The sequence below is a fragment of the Corvus hawaiiensis genome, chromosome 2 (genome assembly GCF_020740725.1).
Source record: "Corvus hawaiiensis isolate bCorHaw1 chromosome 2, bCorHaw1.pri.cur, whole genome shotgun sequence".
In the NCBI taxonomy this organism is placed as follows: Eukaryota; Metazoa; Chordata; class Aves; order Passeriformes; family Corvidae; genus Corvus; species Corvus hawaiiensis.
In genome coordinates this window covers 54,489,268-54,510,578 of record NC_063214.1, presented here as the reverse complement: position 1 = coordinate 54,510,578, position 21,311 = coordinate 54,489,268, and the positions used below count along the sequence as shown (strand labels likewise).

Here is a 21,311-nt window from a genome sequence, read left to right as displayed (position 1 = left end):
CCCACCATGTGTGCCAACTGAATATAAGCATATATTGAAAAAAATAAAATACATCCTTTCAAAAAACTGCAGCTAAGTGAATATAGTATAATAAAACCACCCAGAAAACAACATCTGTTTTAAGAATTACACTGTGATCAATAGAAGTGCTTTAAATATTCACATGCCCAAGTCTAATGAACATAGTAGGTGTTAATTAGAAGAGCGTGCAAGCTTTTTTTAAAAAAAAGTCATATACAACATTCTAAATTGAGGTATTCCATGTGCATAAGCCACAGTGCTCTATTCAGGAGAAAGCCCTCCACAAGGGCTCACCCAGTCTGCATGTGCTTAACTTACCAAACCAAAGCTAACAACTTTGTAAATTCATTCTGGTTATGTCACAAGAAAACCTACGCTTGGAAAAAACCACTACCTTAGGCTAGTTCTTTGACATTCTAAATCACACTTGCTTGGCAGTGAAAACAGAAGCATAGAAAATCTGCTTTTAGGTATTGAGTGAAGGTATTTCCCAAGCCACAAAGAACAAAGGGAACAGAATGAGAGAAACTGCTTATCATTCTTCTTCAAAATTCAGAACATTTTTTAAAGGTGCTATTATGATTTTTATCATCCTCTTAAAAGATTTCTATGCTGACCTCGTGGTAATAAAAGTCCAGTAGTAGATATTCAAGAATATTGGAGCCATGAGCTTCAATTGTAGGACCATCACTATCTTAGTATATCTGACAGCTTGCTCTCAGGTTATTTAGATTAATAAACCCCAGTAACAGGGTGCCATGAGGCCAGGAGGCAGGTGATATTCCTCAGACTACTGAACTGAACCTAAGTTTTGTGATAACTGCTCATCGTACCTGAAAATGAGCAAGTAAAGGGAATGTCCTTTGCAACTATTTCTTTCAGAAATTAAATTTTGTTACAGTTTTTCTTCTTCAAAACACAGAGCCACTATTTCAACAATTTCAGAATTGAGTCTCAGAAGATTAATTTAACTTTTATGAACATATACACAAGAAAACTTAAATCTCAATTATGATATTTCTGCTATGTTTGTACAAACTAGAAACAAAACAACTTTACTAAACAAGTTTGGGGGACAGAAAGTGGATAAATGAAAATAATTTAAAGTGATTCACAAAGAGATCTAAACTAAGAACATAAATAAGAGAACAGAACCAGCTCCAGAAAATTGATTCTTTGAATACTGGTATGTAAGAGGATGAAGAAGATGAGTAGACTCTTTTAGACAACTTATAATATATTTTTAATTTGCAATACTTATATCACAAATATATTTTATTCCACCAGTCATTTGAGCCAAGTGATTGAAAGTATCACAACAACAGTAGAAATATTAAGAACAAAGATAAAAATCCTCCAAACATACCTTTTCAAGGAGATAGCCAATGACTAGAAAGCCTTTTCCACCAAGCATTTGTTCTTGCATGGCTACTGAACTCTTAAGAAGCTCAACCAAGAAAGCCAATAGGGTAGCACTGTATGTAAAGAAAAAAAATATATCTGTTGCTTTCTCAATAATCACCAGCTATTAAGTGAATAGAAACAGGTTTAGGGTGGTGAACTATTCCTAGAAAGAATACAAATCTTATTTTTCCTGTTGACAAATTTCTCCAGTGATTTTTCACATATTACAGTGCCAGGAGTGGGAATTCATATTCAGACAAGCACTGTCAGTACTCCTGGTTTGACCACGACTATCCCATGTTTTAAATATCCAGTCCCAGAGCTTGCAGTTCTAGCCAAAGTTTTGGCAGCTGAAAGAGGCAGAAGACATGGAGTGGAATCCAGCTGACAGTGCTAGAATGACACAGCCAGGGGCTGTGTCAAACATTTTACTGTCCAGACTAGCTATGCTGAACAGCAAAATTTTCAGCCACTAGGTATGTCCTCATTCCACACTTTCAGTCCCTAGAGTCACTCAACACAGAGGTGAAGCATAAAATGTTTGAACATGCACATGGGCAATGATGCCCACCTCAAACCACAGTGGAACAACAGCAGGGTGGAGAGCTTCCTTCACACTTTCTAAAGACCAAATATGAGAATAATATCTGCTTGACCAAATAAAGGTTAATGATTACTTTTCATTCAGTTAGGAAAGCACAGAGAGACCCCAGAGGCCACAAAGAAATCACCCAACAGCCCATCCCAGCAGTATCTTAAAGTGAAGTGTTCAGAAAGTACAGGGAGGGAAAGTGCTCAGAAAAGGTTATAGTATAGAAACATCAGAGATATGAAAGACTTCAGGGGATAGAATCATCAAGAAAGTGAAACTATGTTATGAAAACTAGCAGTAGAAACATGACAGATCAATCCACCACAGGGAAAAAAAATCATAATTGACTCTTGGGAGATGAGAATAAAACAAAAATACACTTATCTATTGCTGAAAAATCCAGAGAAAAGGGAGAAAGAAAAGAAATTGTGACAGAAAGGAAGTATTTAAAATTATTTTTCAAATGTCTTAAAAAAGTAGATGACAATGTATTATAGTGCATATACAATGCATACATAAAGTCATTATTCATTTTCTAAAAATTAAATAGATGTAACAGTTCCTAGCTGTATAGACAAGTGTCTGCAACCATGAAAGTTCTCACACAGGTAGTAGGCAGAGGCAAGGGTAAAAACTGTGGCTTTTGCACTATGAAAAAGTGACTTACAGGAAATATCCAACCTGCACTTGATACCTTTCAACTTTACTTACAGTATCTACTCATCTAAAGGTTCACTTGCTCTTCAAATAGAATCTTTCACTTTGAAATAAATATTGAGATTGGTTAATTCATGCCAGCACCAGAAAATAATCAAAGTGCTGAGGAAAACAAGATTTATTCTATTTGTTGAGTAAGGCTGCCATGCAAAAAGAACACAGTGTAGTCAAAGTACATGCTGGGAACATGAAATAGGGCCTTGTCTTTCTTCATTGCTGAATGGTCATAATAATCCATCTAAAATCACATACGGAATTCTCCACAGTGTCAGCAATAAAAGAACACAGATAATATCCATTTACAATACTCCAAAGATTTTATCAAAACAGCCTGTCAAGCTGTCACATCAATTTCAAACCAGATTATATGCATCAATTTTTTCTTACCCCAATCAAAAGTTCCTACTGTATTTGTCATCTAAAATAAAAATCTAATCATTTTTACTACATGAAAATCCATAAGCAGCTCACATAAAGTGTTGAAGATTTAAATTTAGATTTTTTTTTTTTTTAATTGAATAGGCAAAAGAAAATTCCATTTAGATTGATGGTGCTTACTACCATCCTCTATGAGTAACCTCATGACCTAGGAAAACAAGCCATTATGCATAAAGTCAGGAAACAGCATACATCTGCAGAATTAGAACTTAAATTAGAAAAAGAAAATACTATTACTATTGTATTGAAATGTCAAAAAAATATTCTTAAAATACCATGAACATAGCACCAGACTTAAATTTATTTTGTATTCTCACAAGCACTTTTTCAAAAGCCTTTTGACTTGTTCATTCTATGAATTTAGATGTCAACTCATGGGCTAGAGTTATTCTTATCTCATACCAATACAATCTCTATACAACTGTTAGAAATTCTGACAGACTCTGAATGCAAGTTGTAAGACACACTAACACCCTACAAAAAAGATTTTTCTCTTTCCCTCTATTCAAGTACACGTAAACCACAAGTCAATTCAGAAATAGTAAGTGACCAGTTTATACCTAACCATGTCACAGACACAGAAACAGACAAGTTGGTTCCATGTAAGAAAGAAGGACTCGAAAAAGTGTAGTAATTCAGTTGCAGCCAGTGCCCAAATATCACTTTTCAGATATTAATCATCTTTATGCGGGCTATAGCTGAAACTAATCCTGCCTGCCCACAAAACCTCTGCACAGAGCTACCTTAGCTGCTACTGCAAAGCAGGGCCAGTGTTTCTACTTGCTGGAAAATGTATTAATTTAGCCAATCCTTTGTGAATGAGCTATGCTTTTACTTAATTCCAAAATGGCTTTTAACATCTATTGATCCAGACACATAAAGATACCCCAATCCAGCTCTGCAGAATCAGCTCAGGTCTGCAGGCAGTAACTCTATCTTCTAATCTTTCTGCATTATCCAAGATTGCCACCATAAATAATAGAGTTGACTGCAGTATATAGTAAGTCAAATCTTGGGATAGCACATGTGAATGCATCATTACACCTTCAAGCACATTAAAAAAATCCAAGTACCAGAAACAGCAGCAGTTAAGGAGAACCATCTGGCAGGCACAATGAGGTTTGATATGAATAGTGTATAGGACCACAGTATTGATAAAAATTAACATAATAATTGAATTTAACTAGCAGTTTGCTTATATTATTATGCAGGAAATGAGGCAAGGAAAAGATCTGTAATATTTCAACTCATAGAAGAACTATCAAATCAAAATGGAAATGTTTTTAAATTCCCACTGCATGTACAGTACTGAAGCTATTACTACATGACGATGATTAGAGGTAGGCAGAAAAAGACTACATGCTGTCTGTGGGGTTGTTTTTTGGTTTTGGTTCGGGTTTTTTTTTATGGGGGGGGGCGGTGTTGTATGGTATTTATGGTTTGGGTTTTGTTTTGTGGATTTTTTACCTCAGAGAGTTTGCTTAGACTTGTTTTAGGTGAAACTTCCTTTTTGGAGAAGGAGGAATGAAATTGCACTAAGTAACAGCTGTTGCACGCAACACTGGTTTCACATGTAATGTTCTTCTCCTCACATACTTTATGCTAGAGAGCATCTGATCTGCCTGGATTCTCAGATAAACTTTCCCAAGCTCTTCAAAACTTTTCTTTCCCCACATTGTCAGACCGACCTCAAGCAAATGTGTATCTAGATATAAAAATCCATACTGAAGTAATGTATTTTCCCCCTCAATATTACATTCTAAGGATTTAGTCTAATTCAGAGGTCTGTATCCAGAACTTTTAACAATTTCTAAGGATACTCAGTTTATATAGTCACCTTGGCAGCTGAACACAAACCTGAAGATTTGAAATATGAAAATATTTATCAGCAGAAAGAGGTTGCCAAAATCATTCTTTTTAAAAGGTTGTTGTTGACAGAGGTAAAATAATATTGATGAGAAGACTGTCTTCTGAGTTGAACAATTTTTTAAACAGAACTTAACAAACTTACCAGCAACTAGCATGCATTGGATTGCTGCACAGCACACATTAAACTTGCAGAATTCTGTGGACTGCCACACAAAATTTATCTCCATTCTTTCCTATTTTCAACACGCCCAGATATAACAGATACTTCAGCCCATTCCTACATCTCTTCTAGACCATGCCCTTCCTAGAACAGATCAGTTTGTCTGCAGCAGAGCCAAGATACAGATAGAAAATGAAACTATGTATGTCAACCAACACTAATTCAGACAACTATAAAAACTACTGAAAATATAACTGATTTCGGGAAAAAAGAAATACAGCAGTTTTTCATTAGTAAAAAGCAGGAAAAAAAAAGGTGATAGACCAAAGCATGATGATGCAGTACTTCCAATGGTTATGATACTGTTTAGAAGTACCTTAGAAGTCAGGAATTTGCACCATTAGGATAAAAGTGAAATTTGCCTTGGCTTTTTGTTTGTTTTGTTGTTGTTGCTGTTCTTTTATTCTATAAACCACTACCCAGATTAGTTTCTCTAGGTTCCTCACTCCCATGATAATTTTCTCTGTCAGATATGCCTTAATATAAGTTTCATCTTGGATCGTGTATTACAAAGTTATCTGGATTAGGTTTTACAAAAGGCACCTTTAGATAAGGTAGGCATGTTGCCTTGGAGATCTAAGTATGATTATTAATTACAGACCATTTAACTTCGAGAGTCTGTATAAAAGAAAATGATGCAAGTATTTTTTTTTTTGTCTAATTCTCTTTGGGAAAGAATTCTTTATAAGATAAAAATCCTTTATTTGTAGTTTCAGCTTCTCCAAAACAATACAAGGAGATTCTATGAATAATTCCATCACAGGCTGTTAATATAATAATTATTGAAAATTAATCTTAGCATAAACAGATAAAGTGGTATTAAGGAAAATCATACACCAACAATTAACATTTCCATGAGCTACAGCTATGGCAGCTCTCTAAAGTGCTTCCTTAGCTTCCAGTTTAAGTATGTTTTTTCTTTCTGTAAGCTTGTTGCAGAGAAAGGGGAAGTGACTTCTTTCTTATGCCTTTTCAATTTTTTTCTTGTAACATGTGATGAAGCTTATAACACTACTAATCATGTTTCATTCATAAACATGAATCAGCTGAATAGGGGTTGTGTGAGAGAACTAGAGAGGCAAGCCACATCTGCTAACAGGAAAAACATTTTGGGACACAGACTCCAGTAACAAATTAGTCACCCTTAATAGTCCCTGGATATTCTGAATTATGCAGAGGTAGGGCAGTTTAGGAGCTTGCGAATGGTTTCTACTACATGATGCAGTGGCTGTAGTTTCATCATAAACCCTTGTCCAGGCATTCTGATTTGCCAAATCACATTCTGGCTGTCACAGCTTGGGAAAATTCAAGTACCACTGATTTTATCTGAGCACAACTAGGTCACACCAGTGATGTGAAATTTTAGGAGCAATATCCAGCATTCTTCCCTTCAAAACACAGAGGGAAGGGGTTACCAGCACTAAACAATGCAAATTCTGAATTTTACATTGGAGTCAGCAGTGGACTGGGACCTTGGCTGTCCATGAGAGGCATAAAGGCAAATGCAGCAACCTCAGGAAAGATTACTTCCATACCTACTGTCAAGTTTAAATACCTGTGCCAGCTATGACAAGAAAATGACTGAAAGACAGGATGAGAGGACAGGTTAGGAAGGTAGGATACTACATGGCATTCAACTTATTTGCTGCCATGATCTATAAGATGAAATCAATTAAACTAAAGACATTAATAAGCATTATTGGAAACTCACAGATTTTTCACATTAAGCTAATAAATAAAATCAATACATCAAATTCTAATTCCTGTCAAGATGTGTTGTTTCATATCTGTGGAAACTTCCTGTTTCTTATCAAACTATTAATCTTAAAAAGTACATGCAGCAGCACTAGTAGATAGTAACCCAAAACCTCATCATCTGAACATAAAAAAATAGTAAAGGAAAAGAAAATAATTACTAAAATTATTAATGAGATATTAACTGGCCAAAGCAAAGCGCACTAAACATTGACAAGAAAAAATGAAGAGTAGGAGTTGCTGCCCTATTCAATGTTTCCGTTTTACTGACTTACAAGAGGTGCGCAATACACTCTGTAACAGGGCTATCTGCATTCAGTAGTGAAAATAATGTCAGTAATAAAACTGTCTGAAAAGTTGCTTACATTTACTTTGCTACAAACTCTAGTTGGGTGTACATATCACCTTTAAGGTGGACATAGACACTGTATTTATTTAGTAGGATAAACAGTAGATGTATTCTTAAGTTTTATTGCATGATGTATGCGATCTAGCAAATCCAGTGATGAATTTCTAGAATGAGACTCTGAGGGAAGCCTATGCTGGAGCAGGCTTCTAGCAGGACCTGTGGCCCCATGGAGAGAGAAGCCCATGTGGGAGCAGGTTTGCTGGCAGGACTTGCAACCCCATGGGGACCCACACTGCAGCAGTGTGATCCTAAAGGATTGCACCCCATGGAAGGGACCCGCGCTAGAGCAGCTCATGGAGGACTGTCTCCTGTGGGAGGGACTCCGTGTTGGAGCAGGGGAAGAGTGTGAGGAGTTCTTCCCCTAAGGAGGAAGGAGTGGCAGAGACAATGTGTGATGAGCTGACCAGAACTCCTATTTCCTGTTCCCTTCTTCTGGGGAAAATAGAAAGAGAAATCAGGAGTGAAGTTAAGCCCAGGAAGAGGGGAGGAGTAGGGGGAAGATGTTTTTCAGATTTGGGTTTATTTCTCATTATCCTACTCTGATTTGATTGGCAATAAATTCAACTAATTTCCCCAAGTCGAGTCTGCTTTATCTGTGACAGTAACTAGTGAGTGATCTCTCCCTGCCCTTATCTCAACCCACAAGCCTTTTGACATATTTTCTGACCCCTGCCCAGCTGAGCAGGGGAGTGATGGAGTGGCTTTGGGTGGCAACTTGATACATCCAGAGTCAGTGCACTCTATGTTTCTTTTTATGACATTAAATGCCTTATTGTCCTAAACTGCTAATTTTTTTATTCAAACCAGAGTAAAGAAAATCAGGACGAAAAGTAGCAGTCTTGGAAGCGAAGTTAAAAGACCACTCTCCTGAACAGCAGGTGCATAATTTCATCTGAGAAAACATACTTAAGGTATGAACACAGTTTCCATTCTTTTAATTCCAGTGTACAAGAGCAGAAGAATTTATACAGCGCTCCAGAATCAGAATTGTAGGTTATTTCAATACTTGGCCTCATGGAAAATGTAGCTAAGGCACACAGGGATATACATATAACAGGAATAAAGACCATTTACAAAGAATACCACTAAACCATGAATTTGCTATATTCATATTGCCCTGCTTTATAATTTAAAATTTTATTTACAATAAATCTATTCATTTAGAAAATTAAAATTCAATATGGATCAAGATGATTAAAAAGAAAGGTGTTCCTCATAGTCCTGTTAATAAAGCCCTTCTAATTTTAAAAAAATCCAAACAACAAATCAAATAATTGAGAACCCTGAACTTATTAAACAGTTTTTGATATTTGCAGGAGAGAAAGAGGATTCAGAAAAGTAGTAGAACTGGGGCAGCCCTTTGTTGCTGTTGTAGATATATTTTTATAGGTAAGACAGGTATAACTGAGTATCAGATACAGTTTGACATAAAGAGAAAGAATAATCTAATAAATAAGGGGGAATGAGGAAAGGACTCATTAAGTGCATCACTTCCCTTATTCCACTCCTCAAATGAACCTTATGTTTAGCACTCTTTCTACATTACCTCCTTTCTTTGATCCCCAAAATATTTTATTCTTCTATTTGTCTACTTCCTTTTTCACTTTCAGTATTATTGTTCTTGATATCTATAAGCCCATTAAATAAAATATGAGAAAATAATGCACATACACCAAAAACATTTTAATCCAACATATAAGTTACATCTCATCAAGCAGCCATTTGCTTAAAATTTTTTTCAATATGTCCTTGAGTTAGGATCACATCCTCTTGTATTATGCATTTGTACAATCATATAGCACAATTAATTACAGATCTCTTTTTAGAATATAATCTAATTATAGAAGAAATGCATTGACCTATTCAAGAATAATTTTTTTTCTACTTACAGTTCAACTAACTCCAGAAATGTTCTGTACATTTTCAATTAAACATTATGAATGTTCTTACTCGCTGGGTAGACCACACACTTGGGAAGAATTAGTCTTAATCTCAACTTCTAAAACTTACATTACATTAGCTCTTCATTTTTAAACAGATCTAGTTATTGCTTTGTCATCTATTACAGATTCAGCTCATTAATGAATTTAACATATATTTTATTCTTATGTGGGGACACATACACACATAACCTTGCTTAAATTAGAATAAAGCATTTTTTTCTTCTGCTTTGCCAGAAAATAAAAACATACAGGGATTTTTTTTCCAAGCTTATTTCAAACCAAGTATTTCTTTTTCTATTTCCCTTACTTTACAATGCTTCAATGCCAAGTACATCCTGAAAAAGAGACTTAAAAAATATATATATATATTCCACGTGAGCCAGTACACAACCAGCTTTTCTGTCTTTCAAATTTGTTGGCAATTTTAGTATTATTTAATTATTTTTTCAGTTAACTAATGTTTAACTGATCTAATGCAATAAGAAATATCTAGAATAATTAATAGAAGAATATTCTAGAATGGAAAATAAGCCATGTGCTCTGCATAAGCACCTATTTTATCACTTTACTCATATAGAAAAGTCAGCTTACCTTATCCCTAGACACTGCTTTCTAGCAGGCTTTGGTTACAAATAATCCTACGGGGAAACACCATACCAGCTCTTCAGCATTACCTTTTCAGATTTGTTACCCCCAAATGTTTAGGCCACACATTTTTCTGGAGAAGTTTAGCTGTCCTGTGTTGCCTCTAGAACAGGAGGCTGCCCTGACAAGCAAGTAGCAAGAGATCTTTGCAAAAATAACTATAGTTGAGCTAGCTTTGAGCAAGGAGTCACCATCCCTGGAGGCATTTAAAAGATGTGCAGATGTAGCATTTAGGGGCGTGGTTTAGTGGTGGACTTGACAGTCCTAGGTTAATGGTTGGACTCCATGATCTTTGAGATCTTTTCCATCTTAAAGGATTCTATGATTCTAAGTCAGCATGGGTACTGACAGACTCCTAGGTAGTCCTTTTCAGGCTTCCAGTGGAAGCATTAATCTAACATCTGTGAAGGCTTTTCAAGTTAGAGATGTCTTCCATAGTATCAGAGGAGAGACTACATGGGTCCCAGCTTAAAATTCTCTTGGGGTGTCCCCAGTCACTGTTGCAACTGTAATATGGCCACAAAACACCTGATCATAGTTCTGTGACTTTCTGACCATGTGTAATTAATTTTTGAATGTTATGAAATATGAATTCAAATGACACACACTTTGAGAATGTAAACAACATTGCACTCTCAAGTAAAAGCATATTGATTTCTTTCAGAAGTTGGAAGAACTGTCATAAAACTACCCTTAAAGACTGTAGAGTGATTTGAATTTATTATTTAATCATATCAGTGTTATGCCAGTTCAGACAGGATTCTCATCAGATCAATACAATTTACATATTGTACCGTAAACTATTTTTAGAAAAATAGTAACTTTTTCAAAGAAGCAGGGGCAAAGTGTAGAAAAAATTATAGAACATTCCCACAAAAAAAGGGGAAAAATATTGTAAGATTATTTTTTTTTTTTAATCTTGGTTAAAAGAGGCTTACCAAACTGTTGTTTCCACCTGACTGTCATGCAGCTGTCGATTGTCTAACTGGGCAAAGAGAGGAAAAAGAACCTGGATCCCTCCAATGGAATGAATTGCGCTGTGAATGGAGTGGGTTACAATAGCTTTCACGTCCTAAATATATAAAATAAAGGAAAAAACACAATTAATCTCAATTTTAAAGGACAGTTAAAAATAAAATTTGGAGATCTTTAACCCCAAATTGAATGCAGACTATTTTTAAACTTTGCTTCATTACTTTGTTTCATTCTATTACAATATTTCAATTATAATCACGGTATTTAAAGGCAAACATTAAACAGAAAATTTTCAGTATCATGGAAAACTATGCCTCATGGTATGCTCTATGTTTCTCATGGAATACTTTTTTTCTTGCTTTAAAAAGTGAGCAAAGAAAGAACAGTTTAAGTGAAAGTTATATTACAAGCTGACAGAACACAAAATAACAACCTCTGTACACTATCACACAAATCCTGTGATGTTCAGCTAACAGTAATCACAGAACATCAACTTAGCAGCACAAACCTGAAGCATGAGAGCATGGGGGGAGTGTACAAAAATGGAAGGATTCTCCTTTGGTGAGGATTCAAGGCATAGCTGAGCATCGGTGGCCTTCGCATTATAGGTAAAAGCGATGCTACTTGCGAGTTTCCCATCATACAGGACTTGTTTATGGTGCTCAGCCAGATGAATGTCACTCTCTGACTTAAATTTGAATGTGCTCTGAAAAAAAACGGAAGTTTTACAAGGTAATTAATATAGACAAATTCCCTGACACAAAATGTGCAAAAACTACATTGGACTTGAGAAGGAATAAACAAACTACTAAACTTTGCTTGCATTTACAAGTAGCCTAATGCTACTGAACAATGAGATAGATTTTCTTATTTACTCTACACCACATCATTACATCAATGCAATACTTGGTATTTTATGTATTATCTCTCCTTTTTGCATCACTGTTTACAAGTTTCAGAAGTAACTATCTTAAAAAAAAAGTCACACTAAGTATCCATAAATATGTTAAAATAAAAATTAAGCATGAAACACATTAAAAATAAAGAACAAATTAAATGCCTTATATTTTAGTTTATATAAACTCACTCCAATTAGAATATAAAATGCTATGCCATGTTGACTAAAGGAACAGGTTTTTTTGAACAGTATTAAAAACCATGCTTCATTAACAGTCAGGAGTATATATAAACAAGCTACTTATACTAAAAAAAAATTCCAAAATAAATCATAAATGCCATATTTCACAGTAATTATTCTCAAATTCAGAGCTCTTGTAAGGAAGACTGAAGAATTTAATTGTTATTTTTAAACATATCATGATTCATATCTGATCTAAAACTAAGTTTTCTGGCAAATCAATAAGGCATGAGAAAATAGATTTCTGTCTTTCTGCAAAGCATTGTCAGATTTACTTATAATATAACTATTGCATACAACAATCATTTAACAGTGGCAAAAAGACCTCTAGTAGTAACACAGTACAGTGCTGTACTGATACAAGGAAAACAAATTTGTTAGAAATGACCACAATTTAATGAAGATATCTATCCATCTATCTATAAAATGTTATTTCTAAAATATTTACTCAGTTTAAAATAATTTATTTCTGAGGTTATATATTAATCATTTCCCTTGCTCTCACTGCATATAGTGATCATAATTCTCTTTATCCCTTTGGTCCTACCAAATCTCCCCTTTCCCCCCCCAGTATGAAATCCTGTATCATGAAACTACTGAAAGTACCATAACTGGGGTTTTTGCTATCCATGTTAGAATTAACACAGGAAACTTATCAGCTCTTTCCAAACAAATCAGAGGTTCCTACCATTTATGTAACCCCATAAACCCCATGCAGCCTTTTCAGAGCTCTCAGGGCTGCTAGAAACCCTGAAAAAATTCTCTTGATTACAGCCAAACAATGGGAAAGTGCATCTGCTCAAGTGACTGACACATGGCAATATAAGGTCTGCTGACTAGCACCCCTTTGTATGTGGGTCATAAGCTGAACAGACTGGCCACGTGACTGGAGCTGCTGCAGAACCCTTGGAGCACATCTGTTGGCCAGCACTGTCCCAACCTTGGTGATGCCCGGCAGAAGGGAGGCTGCAATGCTGAAAAGGTACAAGACAAAGCTACCGTAACAGAAAGCACAGCCAGGAAGGGCAAATGCATGTGAATGGCAAGTCTGTGGTTCCACCTCCATTGGACAATGTAGGATAATATCTTTAGCTGCACTAGGAGGGGTGTTGCAAACAGATGGAGGAAGGTGTTGCTTCCCCTCTACTTAGCATTGGTGAGGCCACACCTGGAGTTCTGGGCTACCACTGGGAGCCATGGACTTACTGGAGAGAGTGCAACGAATGGCCACTAAAACATGAAGGGACTGAAGCATCTCTCGCATGAGGAAAGGCTGAGAGAGTTGGGACTCTTCGGCCTGCAGAAAAGAAGCAGCAGAGGGGATCTCATATATAAATAACAGAAGGGAGGTTAAAAAGAAGATAGAGTCAGACTCTTCTCAGTGGTGCCCAGTGGCAGGACACAAGTCAATGAGCAAAACTGGAACACAGGAGTCTCCTTCTGAACATCAGAAAACACTTTTTCACTGTGAAGGTGCCCAGCAAGGTGATAAGAGTCTCTATCTTGGGGCATATTAAAACACTGTCAGGACATAGTCCTGGGCAACTGGCTCTAGGCAACCCTTTTTGAGCAGGGAGGTTGAACCAGAGGACTTCCAGCTTCCAGTTGCTTCCTGCATCTTCAACCACTGTGTGATTCTGTGATTTGCATTTGGGTAAGGAGTCTGTTTTGTAGGGAAACTCCCAGTGATCCCCACTTAATGACTGTTCATATTGCAAAGCTGTTCGGAAGCAAAGAGACTTCTTTTAGGCTGAAACTCAAATGTCGTGCAATTGGTGGTATTCATTCAGCCCAAAGGATCAGACTACAGCCAATCCAAAGTAAAAACACCAATATAACACACTGTGACTATTCACTCCTCAACTAAATGTTTTAATCTAGAATTGTGTTCCTATCGTGCTACACTACTTTCTGAAATAGAAAGTAGGAATATTATGCTTAGAAGGAATAATGATAAATATAATATGCAAAGAAGGAATATTATGCTTAGAACTTGAGAGCTGGCTTTCTGTTGATATGGCTGCCTACATGTCACTTATCGGGAAATGACTGCTACAGATTAGAGATTTGTCCTGAGGAAGGTGACATGTATTTCACCCCAGAGGGCATTTTAACTATACATAGAAACCTCTGTGCACTTTCTGCAGAGGAAAAATAATTTAGTGATTTCATTGATTTCCAAAGACACCTACATGATGTATGTACTGTATTTTAACATTTTACCACATGAAAACACTTATTACCCTGAAACTCTTTCATGCCTCTCAGCTTTTTCAGATTCCAAAACTCATAAATTTTTTCCACTATTCAGTTTTTCATAACTTTGCTGTTTAAATATGTCAAAGTGTTTCAACACAAAATCTTATCGTTTCATTACCATGAAATTTTGCAATGTTCTAAACTGCTTAAGTTAAATCAGTTTTATACACAAATTTTGGCATTAATCTACCTCCTAGTTGTCAGTGTTTAATATTCCGCAAGAAATTATCAGAGATCACTATTTGAAAGTCAGACACAAATAAGTTACGAATCAACATAATACTGTCTCACACTTTTTGGGCAAAAAACAAGAATTAAAGGAACATTCTGCCATTAAATCCTAACAAAAGCAATCATGAATTGGAAATTCTGGTTTCCTACTCAAAAGATTATTATAACAGAATGGAAAGAGACGCTACAAATTCTGATATATGATACTCCTTTATTACTAACATTGATCCACAGAAAGAGAAAAGAAATTTAGTATATGCACACTGTTCTGGGGACTTGGGAAAAGACATCCACAGCAGGGTAGTAGAGGCTGCTGTGCATATAAGCTCAAGTTACTGGTCACTAAAGAATGCAACTCTGAGGTCTGGCACAAGCAGTGTGAGGGCATCAAGAGAGAAAAACAGAGCCTTGGATTTAACATATTCTATATAAGGTTATATATATATATATATATACAGGATCCATACAAAATATGTTTGTTGCTCCCACAGGAATAGGAAGGAACAGAGAGACATGAGAATTACTCCAGCACTGTGTTCTTCAGTAAATCTGTACTTGATCAGGAACACTGTTTAAATACCAGCAGCTCTCCCCTTTCCTTTAGCAGCAAGACTGTGGCTTTTTGATTTACTATTCACTACATTTTTCCCCTGTAGGTTCAGCATCATACATAAAATATTATCTTGTACTATATAATCGGTTTAAGCAAATTTAAATTTTCAATGCTATTTTCTGTGTGAGTGTGCAGGCATGAGTGTATTCTTACTACAACCTTCTTATGTGACAAAAAGATTGATATTGCAGCACTGATCAAGAGCAAACTCAGATGCAGCAACATATGGAATAATCTGGTAACTTGCTTTGAAATGCCTATGGGGCGGTTAAGAGGAGTGGCACAGATTTGACAGGGCTATTAGAACAGGGCTTTGAGAAACATCCTTTTATAAACAGCACCAAACAATGCTATCAGATGCATCTCTTCCTCTCACATTACCTCCCTTGCCCCTCCATTCTGTTTATCAGCCCCTCGGGATCCCAGCAGACAGCTTTTCCTCTCTGCTGCCTGGGAACGAGGGTGGGCAGCAGAGAAAGCACAGTGAGACCAAGGATGCTGCTCTCATTTCCTTTTTCTTTCTTCAATCTCTAATAACTGAAAGGGTCCATGGAGTAGGTAAAAGTCCTGTTCAGCAATGGCAAGGCTCAAACTGAGCATGCTTTATTACAAATAAAACCTGGGAATGCAAATACTGAATCATAATATTTCTACTAAATAGAGTTTTAAATTTAAAGATACATTATTAATTAATTAGGGAAGACATAATGGAGAAGAGACAAATCACATGGTTCTATTGCCAGTATATTTGCCTCTCTTCTCTTAAAAATTTGATTATGAGTAATTTCTTTGCAATAGCCACTGAGTGTCAGTTTTTTAATATTGCTACTCACACAATGGAACTTTTTTTTTTAAAAAAGCCTTTTGCTGCAAGTGAAAATTTAGTATTTCAAACTAAAACTTCTATTTGCCTAACAAATTTTTATATTAGGGCATGCTAGTTATAACCAAATGCACTCATAAGAACATGCTGAGCAAGATCTGCTTCTATGTTACTACACTCTGTATAAGCATGTCATGTGCAATAAATAATATAAACAATACACATAAATATATAATTATTTGATGTGCATAATAAGTAAGATTTATTTTAATGACTTCTCTAGTCAATCCTAAAACCTGTTGCTTCTACCTGCACCACAGAACAGGCATGGGACAAAGTGCAACAGATTCATTTTTATTTGTAGATCAAGGACTCCCTTTTCCTGAACTTTGAGGCTTTGGTGTAATTTGCAACATAATATATATGTATATTCACAGATGTGTGCAAACTGTCGTGTATGCTGGTAGATTTCTCTGTATTCCAAAGGTTTTAATAGCAGTCATTGTATCCTAGAGGCATTATGAATGACTGTGAGGGCAGCTGAATAAGAGGCAAAATCATAAGTCTCGTCTCATGAACAAAGTAGGTAGAGGAATAGTCGCTTCCCCTAAAGAATCAGATCCTCAGATATAATGGACCAAAGTATGAACTGTAAATCACAGGAACTGCCGTATGCTGTCATAGGAAAGAAAAAAGATCTGTATGAAGACATTTTCCAAAAATTCTCAACTATTTTGAATAATCCTTCCTTGGGAGGAAAATTTGGCACAACTGGAGTTCACAATTCATCTAGGGTCTTTTTAGGAAAAGTTGAACAGTTGATTTTCCCTGCTGGCTAACAGTACCAACAATTAGAATGAGCAGGACATGTAGTGAACTACTTAAGAAAAGTTTCTGAAAGGCCAGTTTGTATCATCAAGTTGGATAAGAGCAAGAACATGACCTCTAATATTCAGCAATACAAGCTATGTGTCAGTTGAGGCTCCCTCAGACTATTAAACACCATAATGAAGTATTCTGAACTGGTGGACCTTTGCACCAGCACAGAATTGGAAAGAATTTACAGAAGTAACCTTAAATGAGATATGAAACAGGCAGGCTTTGAGTGAAAGCTACGGTTGGTGCCCTGAAATCTCTAAATTGCAAGACATAACTTCTTTTTTGGTTGTGAGTAGACCTTGCATTGGAACAGGGTCAAAAAAAGTCTTCTGTTTTGCCTTAATTTTCTGGGGAATAAGAAAGTCAAAGAAATTAATGTTGTTATTTCTAGGGTACTGCTCTGGGAGCCTGTTCTTTTTAACTGGTATTAAATAGTAAAATATACTTCCTGATTTTTAGACAAGGAAGAAAACTCCTTCAGAGAGCAAGGGGGCAGTAACTGTGCTGTGTACATGACCCAAATCTAAAAACATGATACACAAACGAAGAATTTCCCCGAAATATTAAATATATCTGACATTTTAAAAATCACTAAGAAGCTACAGGTGTGCAGAAATGTAGTTTAAGGGAAGCCTATGAACCAAGCAGGGCAATTTGACAACTGTAATAGCGTTAGTGCAGCAACTACTGGAAATGTCATTTAGCATGAAAGCTCATATCCTTATCGACCCCTTCAACACTCAAAAAATATTACATAATTTTCACTTCTTGAAACACATGAAAGCCTTATTCCTATTTGATATGACTTCAGCATGCTTCTGCATACTGAAATCCAATAATTTATTGAATTCATAAAGGTTTAATACATTTATTATTAAGAAGTATAAGGCTACATTAACTTATTTCATATGACCAAAAAATATTTGCAGAAATATTTGTCCAAACAAAATACAGTATTAAGTTTGGAATAAAATACTCCTTGTTTGCACAGGTTATGGACTTTTCTTAACTGACTAAATAGTTTTAGTTTCAAGATAGATTTTAACCATCAACCACATTCAATAGACTTCCTCTTCTCCAAGTAATCCTGACATATACATGGTTATTTAAACTACATAGATACACACCATGAAAGATATTTTCAAATGTCCCTGCCATTCAAGTGCTAGCTCTAATCAAATGATTAAGAGTATGCATTTTCAACACACAAACTTAATACTATTAGAATCTAAATGTTGATTTTTACTTGTGGCTTTTAAAATTTTTTATTTTCACAGTAAAAGATATATATTGAAAAACTGAAAGTCTACTTCAGATGAAACCACAAATTTCAAAAATTAGAAAAAAGAAAGCTTGGGAATAACTCATGGTATAAATTGAAATTCAATATTGTTTACCTAGGCTTAGATTAATTTTCAAGTACTATCCACTAAGGAATTTCTGCAGATTTCTGCAATGTATCTGTGGTTTTTTTCTTGATGAAATAATACCATACACAGCCATTATAAGTCCTAATTTCTGACTAGAGATCCAAGCTTATGCATGCACCATTAATTTGTCCAATCTGTCCCCTCAATATTAGTGACAAAGCATGAGTAAAAAGCTCAACTTTTACTTCAACTGGACTGCCTGAAACCATGCATTTGTACAGAATTGGTTTATTCTGCCTTGTTGAATGTCAATCTGCCTTAACTCAGGTTTTTAAATACAAACAGTAGAGAAGAAAGTTACTTCTCTGGTATTCAGTGCACCAAATAACGAAATTTTTCTAATCTGATTATGACCCGAAGTGATAAATTTCACATACAAACATGTTTCAGCTGTGCTTTGAACAAAACCTTCGTCTTTCAAAAAGATGGTAAAAATTAGGGTTAGTTAGGATACTTGACAAAATAGTCTTATGTTGCTGAAAACAAATCACATGAAAAAAATCTATGTGATCTTAAGAAGAATATCCACATGCATATATATCTTCCAACTATATCTATCAATCATTTTCTTTTTCCAGTTTTATGATTCTTAAGATCCGGTATTACCTTATATCCAGGTCCTAACTGATGTATTGCAAAAATCTGTGCTGGGTTGAGTGCTTCAGTGAATACATATACTGCTCCAAGCTGGCCACAGAACACTCTATTTGCATCAGCAGTCTCCGAAGATCCAAGAAAACATTTATCATAGCTCTGTATCAGAAAGAGGCAGTTAATAACGAAATAATATTAATGCACAGCTACTGAAGCCACAAATAAAGGGAGGCTGTAATTAAAAAGATAAACCAACCATTATCAATCTTTTATTACTTCCCTGTGGTGAACAACTTCATTTTGAATATAGTAGCATTAATTGTTTTAGAGGTCCATAAGAATGGCTGCTAGGATTTGTTTTCTATTAATTGGTCAACATACAACAGAGAAAATTAGAATAGTACATTCAAGTACAAAATAATCCCCCCTATTGCCTTCTAGGAATATGAAACACTTGAAGTTCCTTGTAATTGTACTCAGAACTCCTACTGCTAATACACAAGAACACACGCTGAAATGCGCTCTTCTTTCACTCTTCCGCAATAGAGGTAAACATCTCCAGCAGGAAAAAAAAAAATTAAAAAAAAAAGAAAGAAATACAGATTTTCTAATTTTAGCTGGTGCATGGTTTCTCTCTGACCACAGCCTATAATGGTTTGGTTTGACCTTAAATCCTCTTCTGCCTTCTATACTCACAAGAGTTTTTTTTCCATTCCTTCTTCCAAAAACTATCCCTCCCTTCTGCTGTTCTCTATCTGCCCACGACCGTTATATTTCAGATTAGAAATTATTTCTGTGGCTATTTTGCAAGGATTTGTTTAAGTTTTTCAGGTGCTTCCAAAAAACCTGTCTAGAACAAAGACCTGAGAAACCAGAAAACATGATACAGCACAAAAGGACAACAGGAGGAAGTTCAAGGATCTTTGAAGGTTATTCATTCAGCTTCCTTGAGTCAAATATACTTTATTGAATGGAAACACGGCTCTGATCTCACTTTCTGATCTGAATCAGCAAACCAGCAGAACCTGCATTAGGAAACCTGCTTTTTCATCTGGCTTGACTACTGAGTTTTACCTTAAGGAAAACTTCTGTCAGTCTAGAGAATGAAATCAAATATGGTAAGCTGGTACAACAACTGGTCTAGGTGGATAGGCTATTAACAAGGAAAAGGGGACTCAGGTGTAAGGAGAGACAAAGATCTAGAGGTCAGCTTTAAGAACAGGTGAGAAGAAGTAGCCAGGATTTTATCCTTGATTTATCCTCCTTTGATTTACCTATCTTAATTTTGTTTTCCTTAGAATTTCTATTTTTTAAGCAATGTTTTTGACAAAATTAAAAAACTTTTGGCAAAAAACCCTACACTAAAATTGATTAATAAAGTTGTATGCACTAAGTACAGTGCAAAAGATGGGTTAATCAGACCCCTTTGACCCCTGGTAAACCTAATGGCAAAATTTTATAAAAATTTTCAGTTACTTTATTCAAGTCCTACTTAGCCTTGGAGGCTTTCCTTACACTCTTGCTATTACTGTCAGAAAGTGTTACGTCAATTAATGTTGAGCAATTGCCATTTTCAATGGTTATTTGAGGAATTTGTCTGAGCTACTGATACCACTTTTTTCCTAGTTGATACTTAAATATTCTGAGACTACATTCCTGCATATTATAAGGGTATTCTCCTGGATTCCTCTAGTAATCATTAATTTTATAACAGCTATTGTAGCTCTCAACCGATTCTGAGTTCTAATTATAGTTAAGTTCTAAGTTTGTTAGCCTGTAGTAATTTCCTGTTCTGTCTTTTTTCATTCTTCCCAGTTTACACTTTCTCATTTCTGGCACTTCATTCTTGATTTGGTGCTTCCATTATTTTTAATTGGAGGGGAGGGCTAACTCCTGATTTCCTGGTAATTTTATCCACTTCTGTTCCAGATGCCAAGCAATCTGTAAACCTGATTTATTAATTAATTTATTTATTTAGAAATCATCACCCAATACTCATAGCTCATCTGTTCTTCCTCCAACTATCTCACATTTCCACAGTTTTAAACCTGTCAGACACCAAGTTTGCTTGCCTATTTTTGTACATCCCTGGTAGTATGTCATTAACAACTCCAAGATGAAGTGCTTGACAGATCTACTTTACTTGGCCCAAAACCTCATATCTTATTTATATAAAAAAATTAAACTCTTGGCACTTATGGACCTTGTTATTTAAGGACTAAACTTTATCCTTAATAATCTTGATAGTTACAAGCCCTTTTTCAAATGCAGTACAAGTGCTACTGATCTTATCAAACTGTTGGCTTTTCATCACTTAAATAAACTTTTTTAGATCCTTCTACAGGTTCCTTATTCT

General features: G+C 35.6%; 1 protein-coding gene across 12 annotated transcripts in view; it reads right to left on the bottom strand.

Annotated features, from left to right (window-relative positions):
* NBEA (neurobeachin) overlaps positions 1-21,311 on the bottom strand; it is a 467,485-nt gene that overhangs the window by 340,258 nt on the left and 105,916 nt on the right. For all 12 annotated transcript variants that reach the window (XM_048295094.1, XM_048295084.1, XM_048295082.1 and 9 more), the window contains exons 8-11: positions 18,968-19,114; positions 11,497-11,694; positions 10,952-11,085; positions 1,388-1,496 (exon numbers count right to left, since the gene is read on the bottom strand). In XM_048295094.1, coding sequence (XP_048151051.1) covers positions 1,388-1,496; positions 10,952-11,085; positions 11,497-11,694; positions 18,968-19,114 — 588 coding nt within the window. The remainder of the gene's footprint in view (positions 1-1,387; positions 1,497-10,951; positions 11,086-11,496; positions 11,695-18,967; positions 19,115-21,311) is intronic.